We start from the raw sequence: 25,423 nt of genomic DNA on the forward strand, positions 1-25,423 counted from the left end.
TCAATGCTCTGATTTCCTAAGCCATCTCTCCAGACTGTCACTAGTGTTTTCTGAGACCAGGATTCACTTTGTAGCAGAGGCTGCAAATCCTGGGATTCATTTTGTATTCCAGACTGTCCTCGAATTAAAGACAACTTTCCCATCTCGTCATCAGATCTAGGATTGCAGATGTCAGAAAACACTGCTTTCAGCCAGCCCTTCTTTGTGTTTGACACAATTTTCTCCCAGGCAGGGGCCAGCAGGATTCTTCCCTGAAATAAACTTCTGAAGCAAGAGAAAGTGCACTGCAATGCTAATATTTGGGCTCATGGTAGAATGGAAAGTTCTGCTTGGCTGCCTCTTACCCCAATCACAGACTCCCAGACTCACACTAGAACAGCCAGCTCTGTTCAGCTGCCACTCAGCCTGATCACAGTCTGCTGTTCACTTCCTTGGTGATTAACCTTTTATGCAGTAAACCTAAGATGAGATACGGGACAGAAGCTATTTTGCTTGAAATAAAACATAAGAGAAGGTACCAAGAGGCAACAGAACAGCACAAGCAAAACAGAATTACAGTGAATGCCCCCAGAGAGATCAGGGAAGAGGGGACTATGATAAATGACCAGGCAACACAAGAGAAACCCTCCTGTGTGAACTAGTTACTTTTCTATCAATTCGATGTAACATGGCCAGGAGAAATTATAAAACTAAGTTACATTTGTCCTACTTATTTTAGACAAATTTTAATCCAGTAACATGACTGCTCAGATCACAATCAAAGACCTTCTAGGATCTGTGTGATCTCGGTTGTACTATTTGTACTTTTTTCACTATGAGATTAGATTTGCTCTGTGGTTATTTGTTGATACAAGCTCATCTTTCTAAGCATAAGATAGTATGCATGAAGCTACTTTAGAAAGACCAGGATGAGCACTGCTCACTAGTCCCTTCTAAAATACCTCATGAGACTGGGAACATCCTCTCAAGGGTTAAACAGACTGACACATGAGCTGAGAATTTATTGTTTAAGCATGATAAATGGGCCACCTCTAGGAAGATAGTATTTTGAAAGGTCACACACTTCATAAGATTTTTGAGTTTAGGCACTCCCAGTTCTCATTCACTGTGAGTCCTGTGCCCTCGAAATCCCACCCAGCCCAATATAGAGGCTGTTCTATCTGGGTGCTGAGCCTGCACAAAGCCCTGGGCTCACACAACTGCCAGTTCCCAAGGATCAACTATTCCCCTGTAAACAGTTGTATTTTCATGCAGCACAGGGCTGATAAAGATGAATTTCATAGGAACTCGATGTGATTTATTTCCTGGGTGAAGAGCTGATGTACAGAGGGGTGTGTGTGGTAGTCACTGTGCTGGATGACAGTCAGCAGGGTACAGTGCATTAGCTGACTGACATGGGAGGCTTTGCACAACACAGCGAACACAGTATCAGCTTAAACTTCTTAGGAAGAAGTCTCCATTTTATCCTGTTGTAGCCGCCTGTAGCTACAATTGAATGGGTTACCAGGTTCCCTGGAAGGAAAGCTGGGGATAGAAATGGGATGGTGGGATTGCCTGCTCAAGGTTCAAAGTTTATTGGGGGTCTCCAAATATATAGGTGACAAAAACCCTTCCCTCAAAGGCTGGTAACAGGTCTGAAGAAAGGGTTCACTTGTTCAGCAGGAGGATGTCATCAGGTGGCACCTACTGTCTCTCAGGAAGCTGTAGGTCTTAGGAGAACAATGGGCTAGAGCTCCACCTTAGGTGAGAAGCAGTGGCCAGCCTCAAGTTCTGAAACTCTAGCTCAAAGTCAGGGTGGAAGGCACCATTCCTCCCTTTTTATTAGTTTTAAAATGAGGATAGCAACCAAGTGGATAAACATGTGTCAAAAGACAGTGGGCATTAGCCATGGAGTGGAGATATTGACCTGATCCTCCTAAATACTTTATGGTGTCTTTTTACAGAGGAGAGGATTTAGGCTTCCTTGTTTTCTAAGGAATACCTTTAAACACCAACCTCTATGCAGTCAGGTTTGCTTTACAGGGGACTCAGAGGCAGAAAACATGGTCTTCCCCTTGTAGTGCTATGTCTTGCACCTCTCATTGGTGCCCATGTCGACTTGTAAGCAGACACTCATATGTCTGAGTTCTATGTGACTCCTGAAAGGAGATCCACGTGTATAAGTTTTGATGCCAGAGTTGATTCATTGCCAAATGCTCTGAAAGTGTCTTTAACAGACATTTCAGTGCCAGTTTTCAATCCAGGTGAGCCTGGGTGGAAGCAACCAGTCTGCTTAAAAATAGAAGGTCAAGAGTTAGAAGTAAAACAGAATTAACTTGTCTTTGGATGGCCCAAGGTATCTAATTCCGTTGCAAATTAGCGACTTCCAGACACCAACCCTGACTTACCAGTGTGGGGGAAAAGTGACTTAGAGAATCAGTTGCAAAGTAGCAGCCATCAAACAAAAATACTAGCCTCTGGGATGGGGGAGGTAGGTTTGTCAACCAACAGGGAAGCTGTTATTTCTTAGAAAGAGTGAAGACTATATTTTAAATTAACTCAGCTGGCTGAAAAAGATTATTAGCCATCTTCATAACTGGAATTTCCAATATTGGGTTTATTTCTAGACCACTCCATGACTGAGTCAGCTGATCACATTAAAGTAAAGAGAAGTCATTATAACTCCTCCTTTAGATTAATTTTTCTAAGTCTTTTTAAGAGTCTCAATGTTCTCTCCCACATGATCAAAAAGCTTGAAGTACTGCAGTTTATCTAATCTGGGATATTGACAAGTAAAGGTGGGTCAAGAACATACAACCAATACAGCTTTCCTGATACCATTGTCAGGGCACTCAGCAAGCCCACAGGTCAGCATTATCTTCAGCATGCCACACCAGTCACCCTGGCAGCTAGCATGCTTTGCAGCATTCTGCAGAAAAAAACACAAACATGCCTTCTTCCCCACATTAGATAACTGATCAGGATTATGCCATATACCAATAAGCGGATCCTTCCATCTAACCTAGGCATGAGCGTGTCTAGGTATAGTATGCGATAAACACTCAGCAAGAAGTTCCTTGGCATCCAAATTTTAAAATTTTCTTAAAAATATATAAGCATAATTTAAATATACACAGAGATATAATTTACCCCTCTTTGTTTTTTAAGAAGATAGATTTAAAGTTTCACAATATCTTGTCCTTGAGAATTATTAAGAATTAAATTGTTGCTAAATTTATGTCAAAGATATCTCAAGTGTTTGATGACTGTAATAAATGGCCAGTTCCATTATCTCTTTTAATCTAAGTTGGAACACCAAGCATAGACAATAATGTAGGCAGTTATGCAAGCATAGGAAATGAACGTAGCATTTTTAGTTGCTTTTTTTGTTAGAGCAGTTGTAACTAGAAAGCCTAAAAATGTAACACTAGGCACTTGCACATATTTTAATTTTCTAAAATCAGAAATATGAGTACCATTTATTTGTAATAATTGATTAAGTCCTCTAGAATTAACACCATTATGTGGTACATGTAGAAATTGACACCGAGAACAAAACTTTACAATTTGATGTGCACATTTTCTAAAAATATAAAATCATTTTCAAGCCATTACTATTTTGATGATGTAAAGAATATGATTGTATGGCCAATTGTTCCTATGCAAGGCCTATAGTCTGCCTGGGATACAAATCTCTTGTGACCTTGCCTTAAGAGGTCTTGTCCAGGCAATCTAGATTTTTTAAAGATTTATTAATTTATTATATATATAAGTATATTGTAACTGTCTTCAGACACACCAGAAGAGAGTGTCAGATCTCATTATAGGTGGTTGTGAGTCACCATGTGGTTGTTGGGAATGAACTCATATATTTTTGCTTCTGAACCTAGCCTTTAATGGGTGAGCCATTTCTCCAGCCCCTTGATCAGCTCTTAAATGTCCAGAGGAGAGTCATTTAAAGGAGCATATCTTTTCTCAACTTGAATTGTATTTGCATAAATAATTGTAAAATTTAAGAATTAGCAGTATCTAAGAAAGGAACAATTTCAAGCATTTGTAAGCCAATATATATATATATATAAATAAAAAGCTTGATTTTTAACATTTTAGAAATGGCGGCTACATCACCCAAGTCAATTCTCTGTGCTAAAGCAGAGGGAAATATAAAAGAATAAACAAGTGATCCAATTACATGAGCTTCACTCTCATAATAGATGCATTCTTTATGGGATACGTGTATAATTCTATAGGGAATACAAAGGCATGCCTGGAAGCAAATTTTAACAACTTGTCTTCTGGAGAACAATTATCAATTTTGCCTAAAAGGCTTTCCATGCAATAGATCAACTATCAATACTCTGCAATAACCACTTTGATTGCTGTTTGAAACAAGGAACAATGTTTCATCGGGTTCTTAAGGCATAAGACTTTCATGATTTTATCTTACAACATTTTATTAACACACCAATATCTTTATTGGAGGATGTTAAAACCCTATTTGGAGATGAAAAAGCTGATTTTCCATTAATGTTCCCTTTGGGAAGGAATGGCAGTGAACACATAAAATAAACTGCTGACAAATGATTACAGGAGGTTCCTCCAAGGTATTGATTTGTCTCTTAGCAGTTATTTTGCATCCACCTTGAGAACAAGGATTTAAGTGCTCCTGTGGCAAACAGAGGTTAATATAAGATAAGACCAATTAATATATCCTAACAACCTTTGAAAATCATTTAGAATAAGCAAATTATCTTTATTTGAATTTGTTGTGTTAATTTGCTTAGAATAAAATTGATATATTACCCTTGAATCTTTTTTATAACAACAACTAATCAAAAAACTTTTTAAAGGCCCATTGTTAAGAGCAAAGGCATGTAATAAAGCTTTGTGAATAATATACATGGAAAGACTTAAAATCTTAGCTTCTTGTATTGAAGAAGAGACAAAACATTTTTTTCTCACATAAGGTAAGGCTATCAGCCATTTCTTGAGGAAAAACTTTCTAATGAAATTGCTTTATTGGTTCTTTTAGCTCATTAGAAAATATCATCCTAAGTGAGGAAACCCAATCACAAAAGAACACACATGGAATACAGTCACTGATAAGTGGATATTAGCCTAGAAACTCTGAATACCCAAGAAACAATTCACATATCAAATGACTCCCAAGAAGGAGGAAAGAGAGGTACCTGGTCCTGAAAATGCTTGTTCCAGCATTGTAGGGGAATACCAGGACAGAGAAGTAGGAGGGGATTGATAGGAGAATGGGTGGACGGAAGAGGGCTTAGGGAACTTATGGGGAGGGGGGGGGAACCGGGAAAGGGAAAATCATTTTGAATGTAAACACAGAATATTGAAAATAAAAAATTATAAAAAGAAAAAAAAGAAGTAAATGCTTTTACAATTATCAGGATCTGCAAAGCAAAAAAACAACCTTTAAAATCCATAATAATTTTGTATGAAGTAGGCATGACACATTTTAATGCCATCATAAGTTATACATTATGATGTATACTTTAAGTTAAATGTATAGTTTACATTAAGTTAAAGCCTTATTAATCTTTCATAGATTTTAAGTTTGAACTGTATTTTGTACCACACCTGGACAAATCCGTTAAAATGGCATTTTGGCCAGAAACTCCCTAGGTGGGGTTTGCAAGACCAAAGCAGTACCTCACAAGCCTCCATGGAGGCAGCTCTGATCTTTGCATTAACTCAAATGTAAATATCTTCTAATCTGAGCCAAGGCCAGACCCAAACCACCTGTCCTGCATGGCAGCACCCTGCACCCAGACCCCCATTGTATGAGGGTCGAATAAGAAAAGGAACCTGTAATTTCAGGGTTCCTGGAGAAATTCTACTAGCTTTTTTTAGTGGTCTTATCTACAAATTTTTGAAACAATTCAAAAGGAGCCTGTTTGATACCAAATAAATTCCCACTGAGATCTCCTTTTCAATCTTGGGGGTTTAAATTTTGCTTCTACCACTGTAGCCAGTGAAAAAGTGGCAACTGGCCTATACTGGCCACAGCTGTTTTTAACCTTTATCACTCTTGATATCATCTTAATTATACAATATGTTAAGAATTGCGAGCCTTCAATCAGACTGCAAACTGCAGTCAATGGTATACTGGCAGTTTTTAACCATAATTCTTAGCTTTCTCTTGCAAAGAGAAAAAATTAGAGAATAACTACAGCTTTGGAGAGCAAAACCCAATTTTAAACCTATTCTCTTTCAAATCAATGACAAACACATTACTTTCTCAAGATAAAGTTTGTCTGCTAGTTCTTATGTTTGAATGCATCGCAATGCAACTTATAAAAGAGACATTGTTTTAAATCTTATTCCTTATAAGTCTAATTTCTAGGTTAAGATCCACATAAAACATTATGCCAATTTGTAAGTAAGAGGCCCGTTTTTCCTGGGTTGAATCCTACTACGTGTTGCTGTTTACGATGACTCCAATCCTGAGTTATCAGTATTAAACTAACTTTTTGTCACCTTTTAAATCATGCCCAATAACTTATAAGCCAATACTCTATAGTCAACACATGAAAAACAAAGTTATACCTATAAGGCCAATCAGAAAAAAAAAATGAAGCAACTACATGAATCTTATAAATTTAAACCAAACAATTTTTTTCTTTTTCTACCTGTAATTTCAAGAGAAAAAGGCACTTTAGATCCAATAATCACAATTGCAGAGATTTTTCTAGGAGAAAAAACCATTAGTCCACTTGCCCTAGAACATGAGTCTGCTGGCCCCTTTAAAAGCAGCTTTTTTTTTCCAGCTGTGCTTGACTCCTAGCTGAATGCTGGGTAGCTTAAGTCAGCCTCAGCTGTGTAAACTGGGACTGTATTAAGAGATGAACTACCAGGAGATGAAGTTTTCAGCAATTTTTCTTTTCAACATGAAACATATGACAACAGTGATTCAAACAACGAAACAAAGACAGACACAAATTGGCACGTAGACAAATTGGTGCACCAAAGACAAACAATACCATAGAAAGGGAACTGTTGTACAGTACTGAGAATATCTCCAGTAGAGTCCATAGAGGAAACAGGACGTCTCCACATTTCCACCTGTCACTTGAAGAGTTTTAAAATACATTTTCCTTCTCTTTCATGTTTCTAAAACCTGGTTTGTTTGGGTTTTTTTTGGTTTTGTTTGTTTTTTGTTTTTCACACTTTTGATGTTATTTTATTTTATACCCTATTCTTCTCCCCTAATGCAGGTCTAGATTGTGGACAATTTGCCTAACAGAATTCCCCATTTCAATTAGCTGTCCCACCGTAGATGATCTCAGCATCAGGACTATGCTGATTCAGTCTAGCCCATATCCCTTTTGCACCCCTGCAACAACAGCCTTCAAAAAAAGTGACATTTATATACTAACATTAATGCCCTATGTTGCTTACTATGTCACATACACAACTTTTTTCCATTTCCATGGAGTTCCACCCAAGACAGCGTCCCTCAGTTGGTCTCTCCATTTCCAGGTCCCACATTGGTGCCAATCTGTAGCCACCAGCAGTTACATTCTAATGGGTTACTGGGTTCCCTAGAAGGAAATCTGGGGATAGAAACTGTACGGTGAGAGAAACATGAGGCCAAGAAAAGATTTCCTGCTCAAGAATCAAAGTTTATTGGGGGGGGTCTCCAAATATTTAGGCTAGGGAAGACCCTTCCCCCAAAGGCTGGAAACAGATCTGCAGAACTGTTTCACTTGCTCCACAAGAGGCTGGCATCAGGTGGCAGCTAGTGTCTCTCAGCAAGGTGTAGTTCCTTGGAGAACAATGGGCTAGAGCTCTTCCCTAGGTAAGAAGCAGGGGCCAGCTTTGAGTTCCAAATCTCCTAATCAAAGGCAGGGGAGGGTACAACCTGTTTTTACTGAAGTCCTGTTAGTTTGAGGGGAAAGCGAAGAAGTGTGACCTTTCCCATACCTACTCTTATAGTGAGAGAGAGACAGAATGAGCTGCAGTAGAAACTCACAGTGGTTCGTAGAAACAGTTCTCAATGAAATGGGACAGATTTCCCTTTTGACAGTGTGCCGTCAATGACGCCCTGTGGAGGAAAGAGACATCGGGTTAAATGGTTAAAATATGTTTGCACCGGCGCGCGCGCGCGCGCGCGCGTGCACACACACACACACACACTAAAACCTTGTGAGGGAATATATTGTGAGCATGACACTAAAGAAGACTGGTTTCTGGGCCAAGAGCTAGTGTGACAAAGAGGATATACCCACACCCAGAAGCTGCTACTGATTCTGGACAGTCAGTCGGCATGGTGATTGGATGTTCTTCCTACTCATGAAGGCACAGGATGCTCAAGAGTGGTGCTGCATCCTTGTTCTGTACAGTCTACTCGTTCTACACCTAATCTGTAGGCCTGAGAAGGAACTACTTATCTGGAGAACTCTCATAAGCTGGAGAAATTCCTTTAAAATGATGACGTCAGAAAAGCTCCCAGCTGCACCTGCAGTTCTCAGAATGACACTCGGGCCTTAGACACACTGCTGATACGAAGAGAGCCAGCCAAACCCCTTCCAGTGTTCTAACATACCATAATGGAATGTCTTGGATACGCCTCGCAATCTTCTTCACACATTTTACGGTGTCAGAGATGTCATCCTGCAGCAAATCTGAAAGATAGGGGAGAGGAATAAAAGGGGCATTTGTGTTGTTTTGGTATCAGCATAATTGTGGCTTCATAAAATGAGTTGGGTAGTGTTCCTTCTGTTTCTATTTTATGGAATCGTTTGAAGAGTATTGGTGTTAGGTCTTCTTTGAAGGTCTGATAGAATTCTACACTAAAGCCATGTAGTCCTGTGTTGTTTTTGGTTGGAAGACTTTCAATGACCCCTTTCTATTTTTTTACGGGTTATGGGACTGTTTAAATGATCTATTTGATCCTGATTAAATTTTGGTATTTGGTATCTGTCTAGGAAATTGTCCATTCCCTCCAGTTATTCCAGTAGTGTTGAGTATAGGGTTTTGTAGTAGGATCTGATGATTCTTTTGAATTTCCTCAGTTTCTTTCATTATATCTCCCTTTTCATTTCTAATTTTCTTAATTTGGATACTGTCTCTGTGCCTTCTGGTTAGTCTAGCTAAAGCTTTATCTGTCTTGTTGATTTTCTCAAAGAACCAGCTCCTGGTTTTGTTGATTCTTTGTGTAGCTCTTTTTGTTTCAACTTGGTTGATTTCAGCCCTGAGTTTGATGATTTACCGCATTGTACTTCTCTTGGGTGTATTAGCTTCTTTCTGTTCTTTTTTCTTTTTTTGGGGGGGGGGTTAATTTTTTTTTGTTTAAAATTGTTTTTATTCGATATATTTTTTATTTACATTTCAAATGATTTCCCCTTTTCTAGCCCCCCACTCCCCGAAAGTCCCATAAGCCCCCTTCTCTCCCCCTGTCCTCCCACCCACCCCTTCCAACTTCCCCGTTCTCGTTTTGCTGAATACTGCTTCACTGAGTCTTTCCAGAACAAGGGGCTACTCTTCCTTTCTTCTTGTACCTCATTTGATGTGTAGATTATGTTTTGGGTATTCCAGTTTTCTAGGTTAATATCCACTTATTACTGAGGGCATACCATGATTCACCTTTTGAGTCTGGGTTACCTCACTTAGCATGATGTTCTCTAGCTCCATCCATTTGCCTAAGAATTTCATGAATTCATTGTTTCTAATGGCTGAATAGTACTCCATTGTGTAGATATACCACATTTTTTGCATCCACTCTTCTGTTGAGGGATACCTGGGTTCTTTCCAGCATCTAGCAATTATAAATAGGGCTGCTATGAACATAGTAGAGCATGTATCCTTATTACATGGTGGGGAATCCTCTGGGTATATGCCCAGGAGTGGTATAGCAGGATCTTCTGGAAGTGAGGTGCCCAGTTTTCTGAGGAACCGCCAGACTGCTTTCCAGAGTGGTTGTACCAATTTGCAACCCCACCAGCAGTGGAGGAGTGTTCCTCTTTCTCCACACCCTCTCCAACACCTGCTGTCTCCTGAAATTTTTTTTTAATTTTTTTATTCGATATAATTTATTTACATTTCAAATGATTTCCCCCTTTCTAGCCCCCCCACTCCCCGAAAGTCTCATAAGCCCCCTTCTCTTCTCCTGTCCTCCCACCCACCCCTTCCCACTTCCCCGTTCTGGTTTTGCCGAATACTGTTTCACTGAGTCTTTCCAGAACCAGGGGCCACTCCTCCTTTCTTCTTGTACCTCATTTGATGTGTGGATTATGTTTTGGGTATTCCAGTTTTCTAGGTTAATAACCACTTATTAGTGAGTGCATACCATGATTCACCTTTTGAGTCTGGGTTACCTCACTTAGTATGATGTTCTCTAGCTCCATCCATTTGCCTAAGAATTTCATGAATTCATTGTTTCTAATGGCTGAATAGTACTCCATTGTGTAGATATACCACATTTTTTGCATCCACTCTTCTGTTGAGGGATACCTGGGTTTTTTCCAGCATCTGGCAATTATAAATAGGGCTGCTATGAACATAGTAGAGCATGTATCCTTATTACATGGTGGGGAGTCTTCTGGGCGGCTTGGTGGGTCATCTGTGAGTCAACCCGCCCAGGAGGTTGTTAGCACAGCAGACTCTCCTGGCGCTTTCAGGTAGTGCGGGCGTGCACGCCCGCCATCTGGGTCACCTGGCGGACCCAATTAACAGTCATAGCCCTAGGGGAACTTTGCTCGGACCTTGGCCTCCCAGGCTTTTGCCTGGACTCAGGGCCTGGGCGGCCAGGCTAACCTTGTGTGCGCCAGCCCGGTTGGGGGATCGGCTGCCCAGCGGAGTGACCGGAACACAGGGGAGGTCACAGCAGCATACACCGTCGGCGCTCCCTGTGGGTGCACACAGGCTCCATCTGGTCCACAGACACAATCTGGGGCAAGGCCTCAGGCAGAAGCCCTCAGCTCAACTCTCTCCGCTTCCGGATCCAGATCAGCCTGGGCGGCCGCACCACATCTCCAAGTCCTGCAAGAGGCTAGCAGGGCTTCCGGGCAGCCAGCTGGGAGAAGTCGGTGTGCTCCAGTGAATCCAGCAGGGCCCCGGCAGGAGCCTTCGGGTGCTAGCTTCGGGATCTGATCAGCCTGGGCAGCAACACCCTGTCTACAGAGGTGTGCACCAGAGGCCAATGGGGAAGGGGCAGCTTGCACTGGTGAGTCCAGCACTGACAAGACAAACTAACACCAGTGAGAACTAGATGGCAAAAGGCAAACGCAGGAACGTCACAGAAATCAAGGCAATATGGCAACATCTGAACCCAATTCTCCTCTACCAGCATGTCCTGGATACCCCATCACACCAGTAAAACAAGATTTGGATTTAAAATCACTGGTCATGATGCTGGTATAGGAACACATGAAGGACATACTTAAAGAAATTCAGGAGAAAATGGATCAAAGGTTAGAAGCCCTTGCAAGGGAAACACAAAAATCATTGAAAGAAATCCAGGAGAATACAAAAGCCAACAAGGAGGAAATGCAAAAAACACTTAAAGAAATACAGAAGAACTTTGGTCAACAGGCTGAGGTCATGAAAGAGGAAACACAAAAATCTCTTAAAGAATTACAGGAAAGCACAAACAAGCAAGTGAAGGAGCTAAGCAAAACCATCCAGGATCTAAAATCAGAAGTAGAAACAACTAAGAAAACTCAAAGGGAGACAACTTTGGAGATAGAAAACCTTGGGAAGAAATCAGGGGACAGAGATGCAAATATCAACAACAGAATACAAGAGATAGAAGAAAGAATCTCAGATGCTGAAGATTCCATAGAAACCATGGACTCAACAGTTAAAGAAAATGCAAAATGCAAAAAGCTTGTAACCCAAAATATCCAGGAAATCCAGGACACAATGAGAAGACCAAACCTAAGGATTATAGGCATAGATGAGAGTGAAGATTTACAACTTAAAGGGCCAGCAAATATCTTCAATAAAATTATGGAAGAAAACTTCCCTAACCTAAAGAGAGAGATGCCCATGAATATACAAGAAGCCTACAGAACTCCAAACAGACTGGGCCAGAACAGAAATACTTCCCGTCACATAATAATCAAAACACCAAATGTTCTAAACAAAGAAAGAATATTAAAGGCAGTAAGAGAAAAAGGCCAAGTAACATATAAAGGAAGACCTATCAGAATCACAGCAGACTTTTCACCTGAGACTATGAAGGCTAGAAGGTCCTGGGCAGATCTCATGCAGACTCTAAGAGAACACAAATGCCAACCAAAACTACTATATCCAGCAAAACTCTCAATCACCATAGATGGAGAAACTAAGATATTTCATGACAAAACCAAGTTTACCCAATATCTATCCACAAACCCCGCCCTAGAAAGGATAATAGGAGGACAACACCAATACAAGGAGGGAAACTTCACCCTGGAAAAAGCAAGATAGTAACCTTTTTCAAACCCAAAAGAAGTTAAGCAATCAAATTTAAAAAATAACGTCAAAAATGATAGGAAGTAACAATCACTATTCCTTAATATCTCTTAACATCAATGGACTTAATGCCCCAATAAAAAGACACAGACTAACTAACTGGATACGTAAACAGGACCCTACATTTTGCTGCTTACAGGAAACACATCTCAGGGTCAAAGACAAACACTACCTTAGAGTAAAAGGCTGGAAGACAATTTTACAAGCAAATGGTCCCAGGAAACAAGCTGGAGTAGCCAATTTAATATCAGATAAAATTGACTTTCAACCCAAAGTCATCAAAAGAGACTCTGAGGGACACTTCTTGCTGGTCAAAGGAAAAATACAACAAGAAGAACTGTCAATCCTGAACATCTATGCTCCAAATGCAAGGGCACCCTCTTTCATAAAAGAAACTTTATTGAAACTCAAAGCACACATTGCACCTAACACAATAATTGTGGGTGACTTCAACACTGCACTTTCCTCAATGGACCGATCAGGAAAACAGAAACTAAACAGGGACACAATGAAACTAATTGAAGCTTTGGACCAATTAGATTTAACAGATATATATAGAACATTCTATCCTAAAACAAAAGAATATACCTTTTTCTCAGCACCTCATGGTACCTTCTCCAAAATCGACCCTATAATTGGTCACAAGACAGACCTCAACAAATATAAGAAGATAGAACTAATCCCATGCCTCCTATCTGATCACTATGGAGTAAAAGTGGTCTTCAATAGCAACAGAAACAACAGAAAACCCACATACACGTGGAAACTGAACAATACTCTACTCAATGATACCTTGGTCAAGGAAGAAATAAAGAAAGAAATTAAAGACTTTTTAGAACACAATGAAAATGAAAACACAACATACCCAAATCTATGGGACACAATGAAAGCAGTTCTAAGAGGAAAACTCATAGCCCTGAGTGCCTCCAAAAAGAAAATGGAGAGAGCATACATTACCAGCTTAATGACACACCTGAAAGCCCTAGAACAAAAAGAAGCTATTTCACCCAGGAGGAGTAGAAGGCAGGAAATCATCAAACTCAGGGCCGAAATCAATCAAGTAGAAACAAAGAGAACCATACAAAAAATCAACAAAACCAGGAGCTGGTTCTTTGAGAAAATCAACAAGATAGATAAACCCTTAGCCAGACTGACCAAAGGGCACAGAGAAAGTATCCAAATTAACAAACTTAGAAATGAAAAGGGAGATATAACAACAGAAACTGAGGAAATCTAAAAAATCATCAGATCCTACTACAAGAGCCTGTACTCAACACAACTGGAGAATCTGGAGGAAATGGACAATTTCCTTGACAGATACCAAATACCAAAATTAAATCAGGACCAACTAGACCATCTAAACAGTCCCATAATGCCTAAAGAAATAGAAGGAGTCATAGAAAGTCTTCCAACCAAAAAAAGCACAGGACCAGATGGTTTCAGTACAGAATTCTACCAGACCGTCTCCTGAATTTTTAATCTTAGCCATTCTGACTGGTGTAAGGTGAAATCTCGGGGTTGTTTTGATTTGCATTTCCCTAATGACTAATGAAGTTGAGCATTTTTTAAGATGCTTCTCCGCCATCCGAAGTTCTTCAGGTGAGAATTCTTTGTTTAACTCTGTACCCCATTTTTTAAATAGGGTTGTTTGGTTTTCTGGAGTCTAACTTCTTGAGTTCTTTATATATATTGGATATTAGCCCTCTATCTGATGTAGGATTGGTGAAGATCTTTTCCCAATTTGTTGGTTGCCGATTTGTCCTCTTGATGGTGTCCTTTGCCTTACAGAAATTTTGTAATTTTATGAGGTCCCATTTGTCAATTCTTGCTCTTAGAGCATATGCTATTGGTGTTCTGTTCAGAAACTTTCTCCCTGTACTGATGTCCTCAAGGGTCTTCCCCAGTTTCTTTTCTATTAGCTTCAGAGTGTCTGGCTTTATGTGGAGGTCCTTGATCCATTTGGATTTGAGCTTAGTACAAGGAGACAAGGATGGATCAATTCAAATTCTTCTGCATGCTGACCTCCAGTTGAACCAGCACCATTTGTTGAAAAGGCTATCTTTTTTCCATTGGATGTTTTCAGCCTCTTTGTCGAGGATTAAGTGACCGTAGGTGTGTGGGTTCATTTCTGGATCTTCAATCCTGTTCCATTGATCCTCCTGCCTGTCACTGTACCAATACCATGCAGTTTTTAACACTATTGCTCTGTAGTATTGCTTGAGGTCAGGGATACTGATTCCCCCATACTTTCTTTTGTTGCTGAGAATAGTTTTAGCTATCCTGGGTTTTCAATATTGTACTTGAGGTACTAGCTCAGGCAATTCGACAACATAAGGAGGTCAAAGGGATACAAATTGGAAAGGAAGAAGTCAAACTATCATTATTTGCAGATGGCATGATAGTCTACCTAAGTGACCCAAAAAACTCCACTAGAGAACTCCTACAGCTGATAAACAACTTCAGCAAAGTGGCAGGTTATAAAATCAACTCAAGCAAATACAGTGGCCTTCCTATACTCAAAGGATAAGCAGGCTGAGAAAGAAATTAGGGAAATGACCCCCTTCACAATAGCCACAAACAGTATAAAGTACCTTGGGGTGACTCTTACCAAACATGTGAAAGATCTGTATGACAAGAACTTCAAGACTCTGAAGAAGGAAATGGAAGAAGACCTCAAAAAATGGGAAAACCTCCCATGCTCATGGATCAGTAGAATCAATATAGTCAAAATGGCCATTTTGCCAAAAGCAATCTACAGATTCAATGCAATACCCATCAAAATCCCAACTCAATTCTTCACAGAGTTAGAAAGAGCAATTCTCAAATTCATCTGGAATAACAAAAAACCCAGGATAGCTTCTTTCTGTTCTAAAGATTTCAGGTATGTTAAGCTGTTAAGTATGCTCTCCAGATTCTTTTTGGAGGCACTCAGAGCCATGAATTTTCCTCTTATCACTGCTTTTGTTGTGTCCCATAAATTTTGGTATGTTGTACCTTCATATAAATTCTAAGAAAACCTAACACCAATATTCTTCGAATTTTTCCACAAAATCGAAACAGAAGGAACACTACCCAACTCATAATTGTGAAGTCACAATTATGCTGATTCCAAAACCACACAGAGATCCAACAAAGAAAGAGAACTTCAGACCAATTTCCCTTACGATATTGATGCAAAAATACTCAATAAATATCTTGTTAACTGAATCCACAAACACATCAAAAACAATCATTCACATTGATCAAGTAGGCTTCATCCCAGGGATGCAGGGATGGCACAATATACAGAAATCCATCAATGCAATCCACTACATAGACAAACTCAGTGAAAAAAACCACATGGTCATTTTATTAGATGCTGAAAAAGCATTTGACAAAATATAGCATCCTTTCATGCTAAAAGTCTTGGAAAGAACAGGAATTCAAAGCCTGTACCTAAACATAGTAAAAAGCAAGATACAGCAAACTGGTAGCGAACATCAAACTAAATGGAGAGAAACTTGAAGCAATACCACTAAAATCAGGGGCCAGACAAGGCTGCCCCCTCTCGCCATATCTTTTCAATATAGTACTTGAAGTCCTAGCTAGAGCAATTAGACAACATAAGGAGGTCAAAGGGATGCAAATTGAAAAGGAAGAAGTCAGATTATCACTATTTGCAGATGATATGATAGTATACTTAAGTGACCCATAAAACTCCACCAGAAAACTCCTACAGCTGATAAACAACTTCGGCAAAGTGGCTGGATATAAAATCAGCTCAAGGAAATCAGTAGCCTTCCTATACTCAAAGGATAAGCAGGCTGAGAATGAAATTAGGGAAATGACACCCTTCACAATAGCCACAAACAGTATAAAGTATCTTGGTGTGACTCTAACCAAACAAGTGAAAGATCTTTATGAAAAGAACTTCAGGTATCTGAAGAAGGAAATCGAAGATCTAAGAAAATGGAAAAATCTTCCATGCTCATGGATTGGCAGGATTAATATAGTAAATACAGCCATCTTGCCTAAAGCAATCTACAGACTCAATGCTATCCCCATCAAAATCCCAACTCAGTTCTTCATAGAGTTAGAAAGAGCAATTCTCAAATTCATCTGGAATAACAAAAAACCCAGAATAGCTAAAACAATCCTCAGCAGTAAAAGAACTTCTGAGGGGAATCAGTATCCTGGATCTCAAGCAGTACTACAGAGCAATAGTGTAAAAAATTACATGGTATTGGTACAGTAACAGGCAGGTAGATCAATGCAATAGAATTGAAGACCCAGAAATGAACCCACACACCTATGGTCACTTGATCTTTGACAAAGGAGCTAAAACCATCCAGTGGAAAAAAGATAGCCTTTTAAACAAATGGTGCTGGATCAACTTGAGGTCAGGATACAGAAGAATGCAATTTGCTCCATTCGTATCTCCTTATAATAAGCTCAAGTCCAAGTGGATCAAGGACCTCCACATAAAACCACAGACACTGTAACTAATAGAAAAGAAACTGAAAAAGAGCCCTGAACACATAGGCACAGGGGAAATTTTCCTGAACAGATCACCAATAGCCTAGATCAAGAATTGACAAATTGGACCTCATAAAATTACAAAGTTTCTGTAAGGCAAAGGACACTGTCAAAAGGACAAAATAGCAACCAACAAATTGGGAAAAGATCTTCACCAACCCTACATCCGACAGAGGGCTTTTATCCAATATATACAAAGAACTGGAGAAGTTACTCCAGAGAGCCAAATAACTCTATTAAAAAATGGGGTACAAAGTTAAACAAAGAATTTTCACCTGAAGAATTTCAAATAACTGAGAAGCACCTTAAGAAATGTTCAGCATCATTAGTCATTAGGGAAATGCAAATCAAAACAACCCTGAGATTTCACCAGTCAGAATGGCTAAGATTAAAAACTCAGGAGACAGCAGGTATTGGCGAAGACATGGAGAAAGAGGAACACTCCTCCACTGCTGGTGATATTGCAAACTGGTACGACCACTCTGGAAATCAGTCTGGTGGTTCCTCAGAAAACTGGGCATGACACTTCCAGAGGACTCTGCTATACCTCTCCTGGGCATATGCCCAGAGGATTCAATAAGGACACATGATCCGCTATGTTCATAGCAGCCTTATTTATAATAGCCAGAATCTGGAACCCAGATGTTCCTCAATGGAGGACTGGATACAGAAAATATGGTATATTTACACAATGGAATACTACTCAGCAATTAAAAAACAGTTAATTCATAAAACTCTTAGGCAAATGGTTGGAACTGGAAAATATCATCCTAAGTGAGGTAACGCATTCACAAAAGAAGACACATGGAATGTAGTCACTGATATGTGGATATTAGCTCTGAATACCCAAGACACAATTCACATATCAATCATTCCCAAGAAGGAAGGCAAGGGCCCTGGCCCTGAAAAGTCTTGATGGAGCAATGCAGGGAATTACCAGGACAGAGAAATGGGAGGGGGTTGATTGGGGAATGGGCAGATGGGTGAGGGCTTATGGAACTTATGGGGAGGAAGGAACCGGGAAAGGGGAAGTCATTTGGAATGTAAACAAAAAATATAGAAAAAAATTAAATAAAAATAATAAATAAACAAATAAATAAATAAATAAATAAATAAAAGGAATGACAAGGACAGTTATAGAAGTACTTCAGGTCACATCCAAACAGCTTTCTCTGTGACAGTTAACAGCAAGTTCAAGGAATTATTCCTCAAGTGTCTGTGCATCTGTGATTACTGGAGACAATCTCTTGATTCTCTCTTAAAACCATGTCTGCAGTGATAAACACTGATGCAAATTCTTTTCTTAAAGAGGGAATGAAATTATGGTAGCAATATTCTGTGCCTGAAAACAGCACACTTAAGTCTTATCTCTTAAATCAACTGGGCTCCTTGCATGTGACCCAGTTCAAGTTACCCTATTTCTCATTTATAGAGTCTCTTGTGGTACTGGAATATGCATGAGTGGTCTGAGCCTGTGCAGCTGCTCAGACCTTAGCATCCAAGCCTTAGCTTCCCAAGTAGGGTAAGGGAAGCCCCTGTTCATTCACACACTGGGTAACAGAGCAGGCAGAGAACTGTCATCTGAGTATCTACCAGTGAAAATTTATCTTCAAGAAAACCAGAGGCTAGAGAGATGGTTCAGTGGCTAAGACTATTGGATGCTCTTGCAGAGGATTTGATTCTCAACACTCACATGGCAGCTCAGAAGTGTCTGTAACTACACTTCCAGGAGATCTGAAGCCCTGTTCTGGCTTCCACAGGTACCAGGCACACATAGAACATAGATACATATCAGAAACACACACAAACACACACACACACACACACACACACACACAGAGAGAGAGAGAGAGAGAGAGAAATGCTTTAAAAAAGAAAACATGATATAAGTCTTTATATGTATAAAGCTTTACCTAGCAGTTTATAACTAGAAAAATGGATGGAGTCCAGCTGCTTTAAGACATAAGACTCAATTGGCAGAAGCTGGAAAGAACCCAGATGTCCCTCAACAGAGGAATGGATAAAAAAAAAACGTGGTATATATACACAATGGAGTACTATTCAGCCATTAGAAACAATGAATTCATGAAATTCTTAGACAAATGAATGGAACTAGAGAACATCATCCTAAGTGAGGTAACCCAGTTTCAAAAGAACACTCGTGGTATGCACTCACTGATAAGCGGATATTAGCCTAGAAGCTTGGAATACCCAAGACACAATTCACATATCAAATGATGTCCAAGATGAAGGAAAGAGTGGCCCCTGGTTATGGAAATGATCAGTGCTGCAGTATAGAGGAATACCAGGACAGGGAAGTGGGAAGGGTTGGACGGGGGAACAGGGGGAGGGAAGAGGGCATGTGGGACTTTTGGGGAGGGGGGATCAAGAAAAGAGGAAATCATTTGAAATGTAAATAAAGAATATATCAAATTAAAAAAAAGACATAAGTGTGGTATTTTCAACCACAGAATATCGCTCCTGTAATTTTAATGCCTCTTTAAGAGGAGAATTTGGGTAAGCATTTGTTACTAGAGATGTGGTTCTGAGGAATAGCTGTGTCATGAAGCTGTGTAAGTATAATTAATGTAAAATTGTAATATCTTTACATGTCTTCATGTGAGCACATGTGTGTATGATATAACTTTACATGTATGAACAGTATAGATTGATGTTCTCCAGGAGCATTCTCCAAAGGTTTCAGTTAAGTCAGTCCTCTGGGTGCTCACACTGGGAGTGACACTCCTTTGCTGGTGTTTTCTAACACTTTCCACTGACTATAGATGAGTGTACAGAATGCTCTTAAAGTCAGACTTAGCAGGTTACAAAGAATGTCCCAAGTCCATCTTGTCTTGGAAAAATTAACAACCAAGTTTAACAGAGCAGGAATTAGTACAGATCACGGTCAGAGGGCTGCTCCAGGAGCAGTCCACAGTGTTTGCAAGGCAGGGTCTGCAATGGCTTGCAGAGCTGGCTGTGCTGCTTGGACAGTGAGGCCCTCAGATTTGCCTGTGTCAGACTCCCCGGTGCTGGGGTGACAAATGCATGTCACCAAACTCAGCATTTTCTGTTTTGTTTTATTTTGTTTTGTTTTTTGTCACTGTGGTCAAACCATGATGATTCTTCCATCAGACCTATCTGTCCAGCCTCTATTTATTTCATCTTATTCATTCATTGATTGATTTTAGCAGTGCAACCAAGGACCCTCTGATCTGTAGACAGTGTATTCTATTGCCAAACTACACTGTAAGCCTAATGCCTCACTTGGCTAATTCGGATGTAGCTAAGAATCATTTTCTAACAGGCTTCCCAGGTTCCCTATGCTTCCACCAGTGTTATGCCTCCTGAACAGAATCTCTGCTCTTGCAGTAAGAGCACAATGGTAGTTTGCTGTCACTTTAACCCCCATTGTCTTACCGCGGCATGGCATTCTACAAATATTCAATCCCCTTGGGGTTCTCCCGTCATTACACCAGTATCGGCTGCTGATTTGGAATATCCCATAGTTCCTGCTTTTGGTTACAGGGTTGTAGTTTATAGCACTTGTGTTATAATTGCTCTCATAATAAGCTATACATACCCCTGAGAAGAAAAAGAAAATATATCAATAAGTGTCAACGGCAAATGGTCTAAACTTGATAACAAAATCAGGCTTTGAGCTGGCTGAATTTTGGAAGTGATGTACTAGAAGTACAATCATGTGGTTAAATTGTATAATGTGCTACCACTAGTTCAGCCTGGGTCTGCCTATGCTGGCCAGGATAGTCTCTGGGGAAAAGTGATCCTCCTGCTTCTGCCCTTCAAGTAGGTAGAACTGCTGTGCCCAGTCAGAAAGTAATTTTCAAGTGCCCTTTGAGGACAGATCAATCTGTGCCAAAAATAAACAGGTTAAGGGACTTTTAAAACATAAATCTGTCACAGTGGTGCTCAATTTTATTCCCTGCAGTTGATAGGCAGAGGCTGATGAATCTGTGTGAGTTTGAGACCAGCCTGGTCTGCATAGCAAGTTCCAGGCCAGCCGGTGCTATAGGGTGAAACCATGCCACCTTCTAAATAAAATGGGTATTTCTACCATTGATTTTTCTATCACCCCACACCCTATTTCATCCTTCAAGATACCTCTGCCTAAAATAGAAGTGCAAATATTAGTTAGTCACATTTAATAAATTAATATGAACTGTGTATGCTGGTAGAAATATTAATCTTAGAAAAATAAGGATTTTCTCAGAAAGATTTGTCAAAGAAGTAATGTGAATTTTCATGTTAAGTTAGAATACTTTTTTCTACTCTGTGTCATCAAGTATCCTTCTTTGACACTGAGCTTGCAGTCTCCTGCCTCAGCAACCCATTGCTTGGGATCCGTGAGTGTGCACCATCACAAATGTCTAACGATAATTTGAAAGCAAGAACATCAGAATAAAAAAGGCTCTTCTTCAATTTCATCCATCCATCCACCCACACATGTGTCTCTCTGTTGAGTGGTAGCCACTTGAATCTAATCTGATGGTGATAACATAGATGACGTAAGCCATAAGGAACTGTTCCTCATCCGTATCTTCTGTTGTGTGAAACTAAAGGCCACCCAAGAGTGAAGAATGCTACGAAGTCGCGTTATACTCAGTCTCTGAGGACATCATTCATACAGCAACTAGGGTCAAATAGGATCCCTCTGCCCTATGTAGAAAGGTCAAAAAATTATCTGACATGTTGCACACCCTGGTAAGAGATGTGAAGGCAAATACCATGTCACTCCAGGATCTCAACTCCCAACTTCTGAATGACTGAGTCTCTCGTCTGTTCTCAGCCCCCTTTCTTGTAGGCTGCTGAGTCTGAAGGAACTGTAAATCCCAGTGGCAGTCCAGGAGCACCTCAGGCCCTATTGCCTTATAATCCCTCACCCCAGCATCTCTGATTCAAAAGACAAAACGATGATGCTTTCAGTCAAATGAACTCAGCCACACAGGGAACAAACATGAAAGCGTATGAGGCAGCTCCCTCTCTGGTCACTCATTGCTCCCTTGTCCTTGTTCTGAAAGTTTAGCTGGAGGCATCAAGAAGAAAAGACTTACAGCTTGGCAGGCTGACCCCAAAGTAACCATGTAATTTACGCGCTCTCAAATGGCTGGCTAGTTCACAGCGTTCATAGACCTTGGCCTGGACAGTAGCAGAAAGCAGGAGGAGCCCCAGAGTCAGGAGAGCCTTCATGGTGAGTGGAAGCTGGATCAGCTGCTGGCTGACTGGAGAAAGCATGCCTGCTATTTAAGCATCCTCTAAGTCCCTCCTTTCCCAACAGCTTGTGGCCTCCTACTTTTGAGCTGTGTGCAAAGCAGGAAGTTCCTATAGACCTATGCACTTCAGCACTTGATATTCTTTTCCAATGTTTCATTAGTCATGTTCTGGTGTCCCAGGAAGAAGTACACAGTATTAAATTTAAATTGCTTACTGATTTAGCTCATTAAGAATGGGTAAGTACCCACACTTTGATATTCCTTCTTCTTGAGCTTCAAGTGGTCTTTCAATTGTATCTTGGGTACTCAGAGCTTTTGGGCTAATATCCACTTATCAGTGAGTACATGCCATGTGTGTTAATTTTGAGTGGGTTGCCTCACTCAGGATTGTATTTTCTAGGTCAATCCATTTGCCTAAGAATTTCATGAATTCGTCACTTTTAATAGCGGAGTAGTACTCCATTGTATAAATGGACTACATTTTCTATATCCATTCCTCTGTTGAAGGACATTCGCATTCTTTCCAGCTACTGGCTATTATAAATAAGGCTGCTATGAATATAGTGGAACATGTGTCCAACTTCAGTCCTCCTTAAAAAGGGGAACAAAATACTCACTGGAGCAAATATGGAGACAAGCGTGGAGGAGATTATCCCGACAGTCACCAAACTCCGACACTATTGTGGATGCTAAGGAAGGCTTGCTGAAAGGAGCCTGATATAGCTGTCTACTGAGAGGCCCTGACAGAACCTTACAAATACAGTTGTATGTTCGCAGCCAGCCATTGTACATGGTGCAGGGTCCCGAATGGAGCAGTTAGAGAAAGGACTAAAGGAGCTGAAGGTGTTTGCAACCCCATAGGAAGAACAACAATATCATCCAACTAGACACCCTCAGAGCTCCCAGGGGCTTTAACCATCCAAGGAGTACAAATGTCTCTAGCTGCATATCAGAGAATTGCTTTGTCAGGCGTCAATGGGAGGATAGGTCCAGATGATTGTGAGCCAGTATGTGGTTGATGGTGTTGTCATCATAAAAAAGATAAAGAAATATAAGAATATGTTCTATGGAGGGGTGTGATGAGTTGTTGGGGAAGGGGGTTCCACATCTTGCCCACTCCAAGGCATCCCTTCCACATTGGGACCATCCACACAATGGTATAGCACAGAACAGAGTTTATTTAGGGCATAGGTAGGAGGGTTTAAATGGTAGTAGAGGCAGAGAAAGGCAGAGAGAAGGAGAGAGTAGAGAAGTAAAGGCTGGCCATGACCAGTGGAGAGAGGGGAGGAAGGAAGAGCCCCAGAGGGCCAGAAAGCAAAAGAGAGAGGCAAGAGAAAGGGAGTAAGAGAACAAGAGAGAGAAGAGGAGGCAAACATCCCCTTTTACAGTGGAACAGCCCTACCTGTCTTTTGCCAGGTAACTGCGGGGTGGAGTCCAGACAGAGTACCAACATACCCCATTTTGGTTTAATTAAAAAAAGAAAAATTATCAAGGATCAAGTGGCCATAGGTGTGTGGACTCATTTCTGGATCTTCAATCCTGTTTCATTGATCTGCCTGCCTGTCACTGTACCAATACCATGCAGTTTTTTAACACTATTGCTCTGAAGTATTGCTTGAGGTCAGGGATACTGATTCCCCCAGAATTTCTTTGGTTGCTGAGAATAGTTTTAGCTATCCTGGGTTTTTTGTTATTCCAGATGAATTTGAGAATTGCTCTTTCTAACTCTGTGAAGAATTGAGTTGGGATTTTGATGGGTATTGCATTGAATCTGTAGATTGCTTTTGGCAAAATGGCCATTTTGACTATATTGATCCTGCCGATCCATGAGCATGGGAGGTTTTCCCATTTTTTGAGGTCTTCTTCCATTTCCTTCTTCAGAGTCTTGAAGTTCTTGTCATACAGATCTTTCACATGTTTGGTAAGAGTCACCCCAAGGTACTTTATACTGTTTGTGGCTATTGTGAAGGGGGTCATTTCCCTAATTTATTTCTCAGCCTGCTTATTCTTTGAGTATAGGAAAGGCCACTGATTTGCTTGAGTTGATTTTATAACCTGCCACTTTGCTGAAGTTGTTTATCAGTTGTAGGAGTTCTCTAGTGGAGTTTTTTTGGGTCACTTAGGTAGACTGCAAATAATGATAGTTTGACTTCTTCCTTTCCAATTTGTATCCCTTTGACCTCCTTATGTTGTCCAATTGCCCGAGCTAGTACCTCAAGTACAATATTGAAAAGATAAGGAGAAAGGGGGCAGCCCTGTCTAGTCCCTGATGTTAGTGGGATTGCTTCAAGTTTCTCTCTATTTAGTTTGATGCTGGCTACCAGTTTGCTGTATATTGCTTTTACTATGTTTAGGTATGGGCCTTGAATTCCTGTTCTTTCCAAGACTTTGAGCATGAAAGGATGCTGACTTTTGTCAAATGCTTTTTCAGCATCCAATGAAATGACCATGTGGTTTTTTTCTTTGAGTTTGTTTATGTAGTGGATTGCATTGATGGATTTCTGTATATTGAACCAACCCTGCATCCCTGGGATAAAGCCTACTTGATCATGGTGGATGATCGTTTTGATGTGTTCTTGGATTCGGTTGGCAAGAATTTTATTGAGTATTTTTGCATCGATATTCATAAGGGAAATTGGTCTGAAGTTCTCTTTCTCTATGGCCACTTGATCCTCGATAAAGGGGCTGAAAACATCCAATGGAAAAAAAGATAGCCTTTTCAACAAATGGTGCTGGTTCAACTGGAGGTCAGCATGCATAAGAATGCGAATTGATCCATCCTTGTCTCCTTGTACTAAGCTCAAATCCAGATGGATCAAGGACCTCCACATAAAGCCAGACACTCTGAAGCTAATAGAAAAGAAACTGGGGAAGACCCTTGAGGACATCGGTACAGGGAGAAAGTTTCTGAACAGAACACCAATAGCATATGCTCTAAGAGCAAGAATTGACAAATGGGACCTCATAAAATTACAGTTTCTGTAAGGCAAAGGACACCATCAAGAGGACAAATCGGCAACCAACAAATTGGAAAAAGATCTTCACCAATCCTACATCAGATAGAGGGCTAATATCCAATATATATAAAGAACTCAAGAAGTTAGACTCCAGAAAACCAAACAACCCTATTAAAAAATGGGCTACAGAGTTAAACAAAGAATTCTCACCTGAAGAACTTCGGATGGCGGAGAAGCATCTTAAAAAATGCTCAACTTCATTAG

The 25,423-nt window shown here is 40.3% G+C and overlaps 1 protein-coding gene across 1 annotated transcript in view; it reads right to left on the reverse strand.

Annotated features, from left to right (window-relative positions):
• The window catches only part of LOC127671045 (lysozyme C-1-like), a 63,153-nt gene extending 40,947 nt beyond the window's left edge, over positions 1–22,206 (reverse strand). Inside the window, exons 1-2 of the mRNA XM_052165715.1 lie at positions 22,044–22,206; positions 20,392–20,556 (exon numbers count right to left, since the gene is read on the reverse strand). Of these exons, the coding sequence (XP_052021675.1) occupies positions 20,392–20,556; positions 22,044–22,179 (301 nt within the window). The 5' untranslated portion in view covers positions 22,180–22,206. The remainder of the gene's footprint in view (positions 1–20,391; positions 20,557–22,043) is intronic.
• Between the last annotated feature and the right edge of the window lie 3,217 nt (positions 22,207–25,423).

The sequence above is a fragment of the Apodemus sylvaticus genome, chromosome 20 (assembly GCF_947179515.1).
Source record: "Apodemus sylvaticus chromosome 20, mApoSyl1.1, whole genome shotgun sequence".
NCBI classification, from domain to species: Eukaryota; Metazoa; Chordata; class Mammalia; order Rodentia; family Muridae; genus Apodemus; species Apodemus sylvaticus.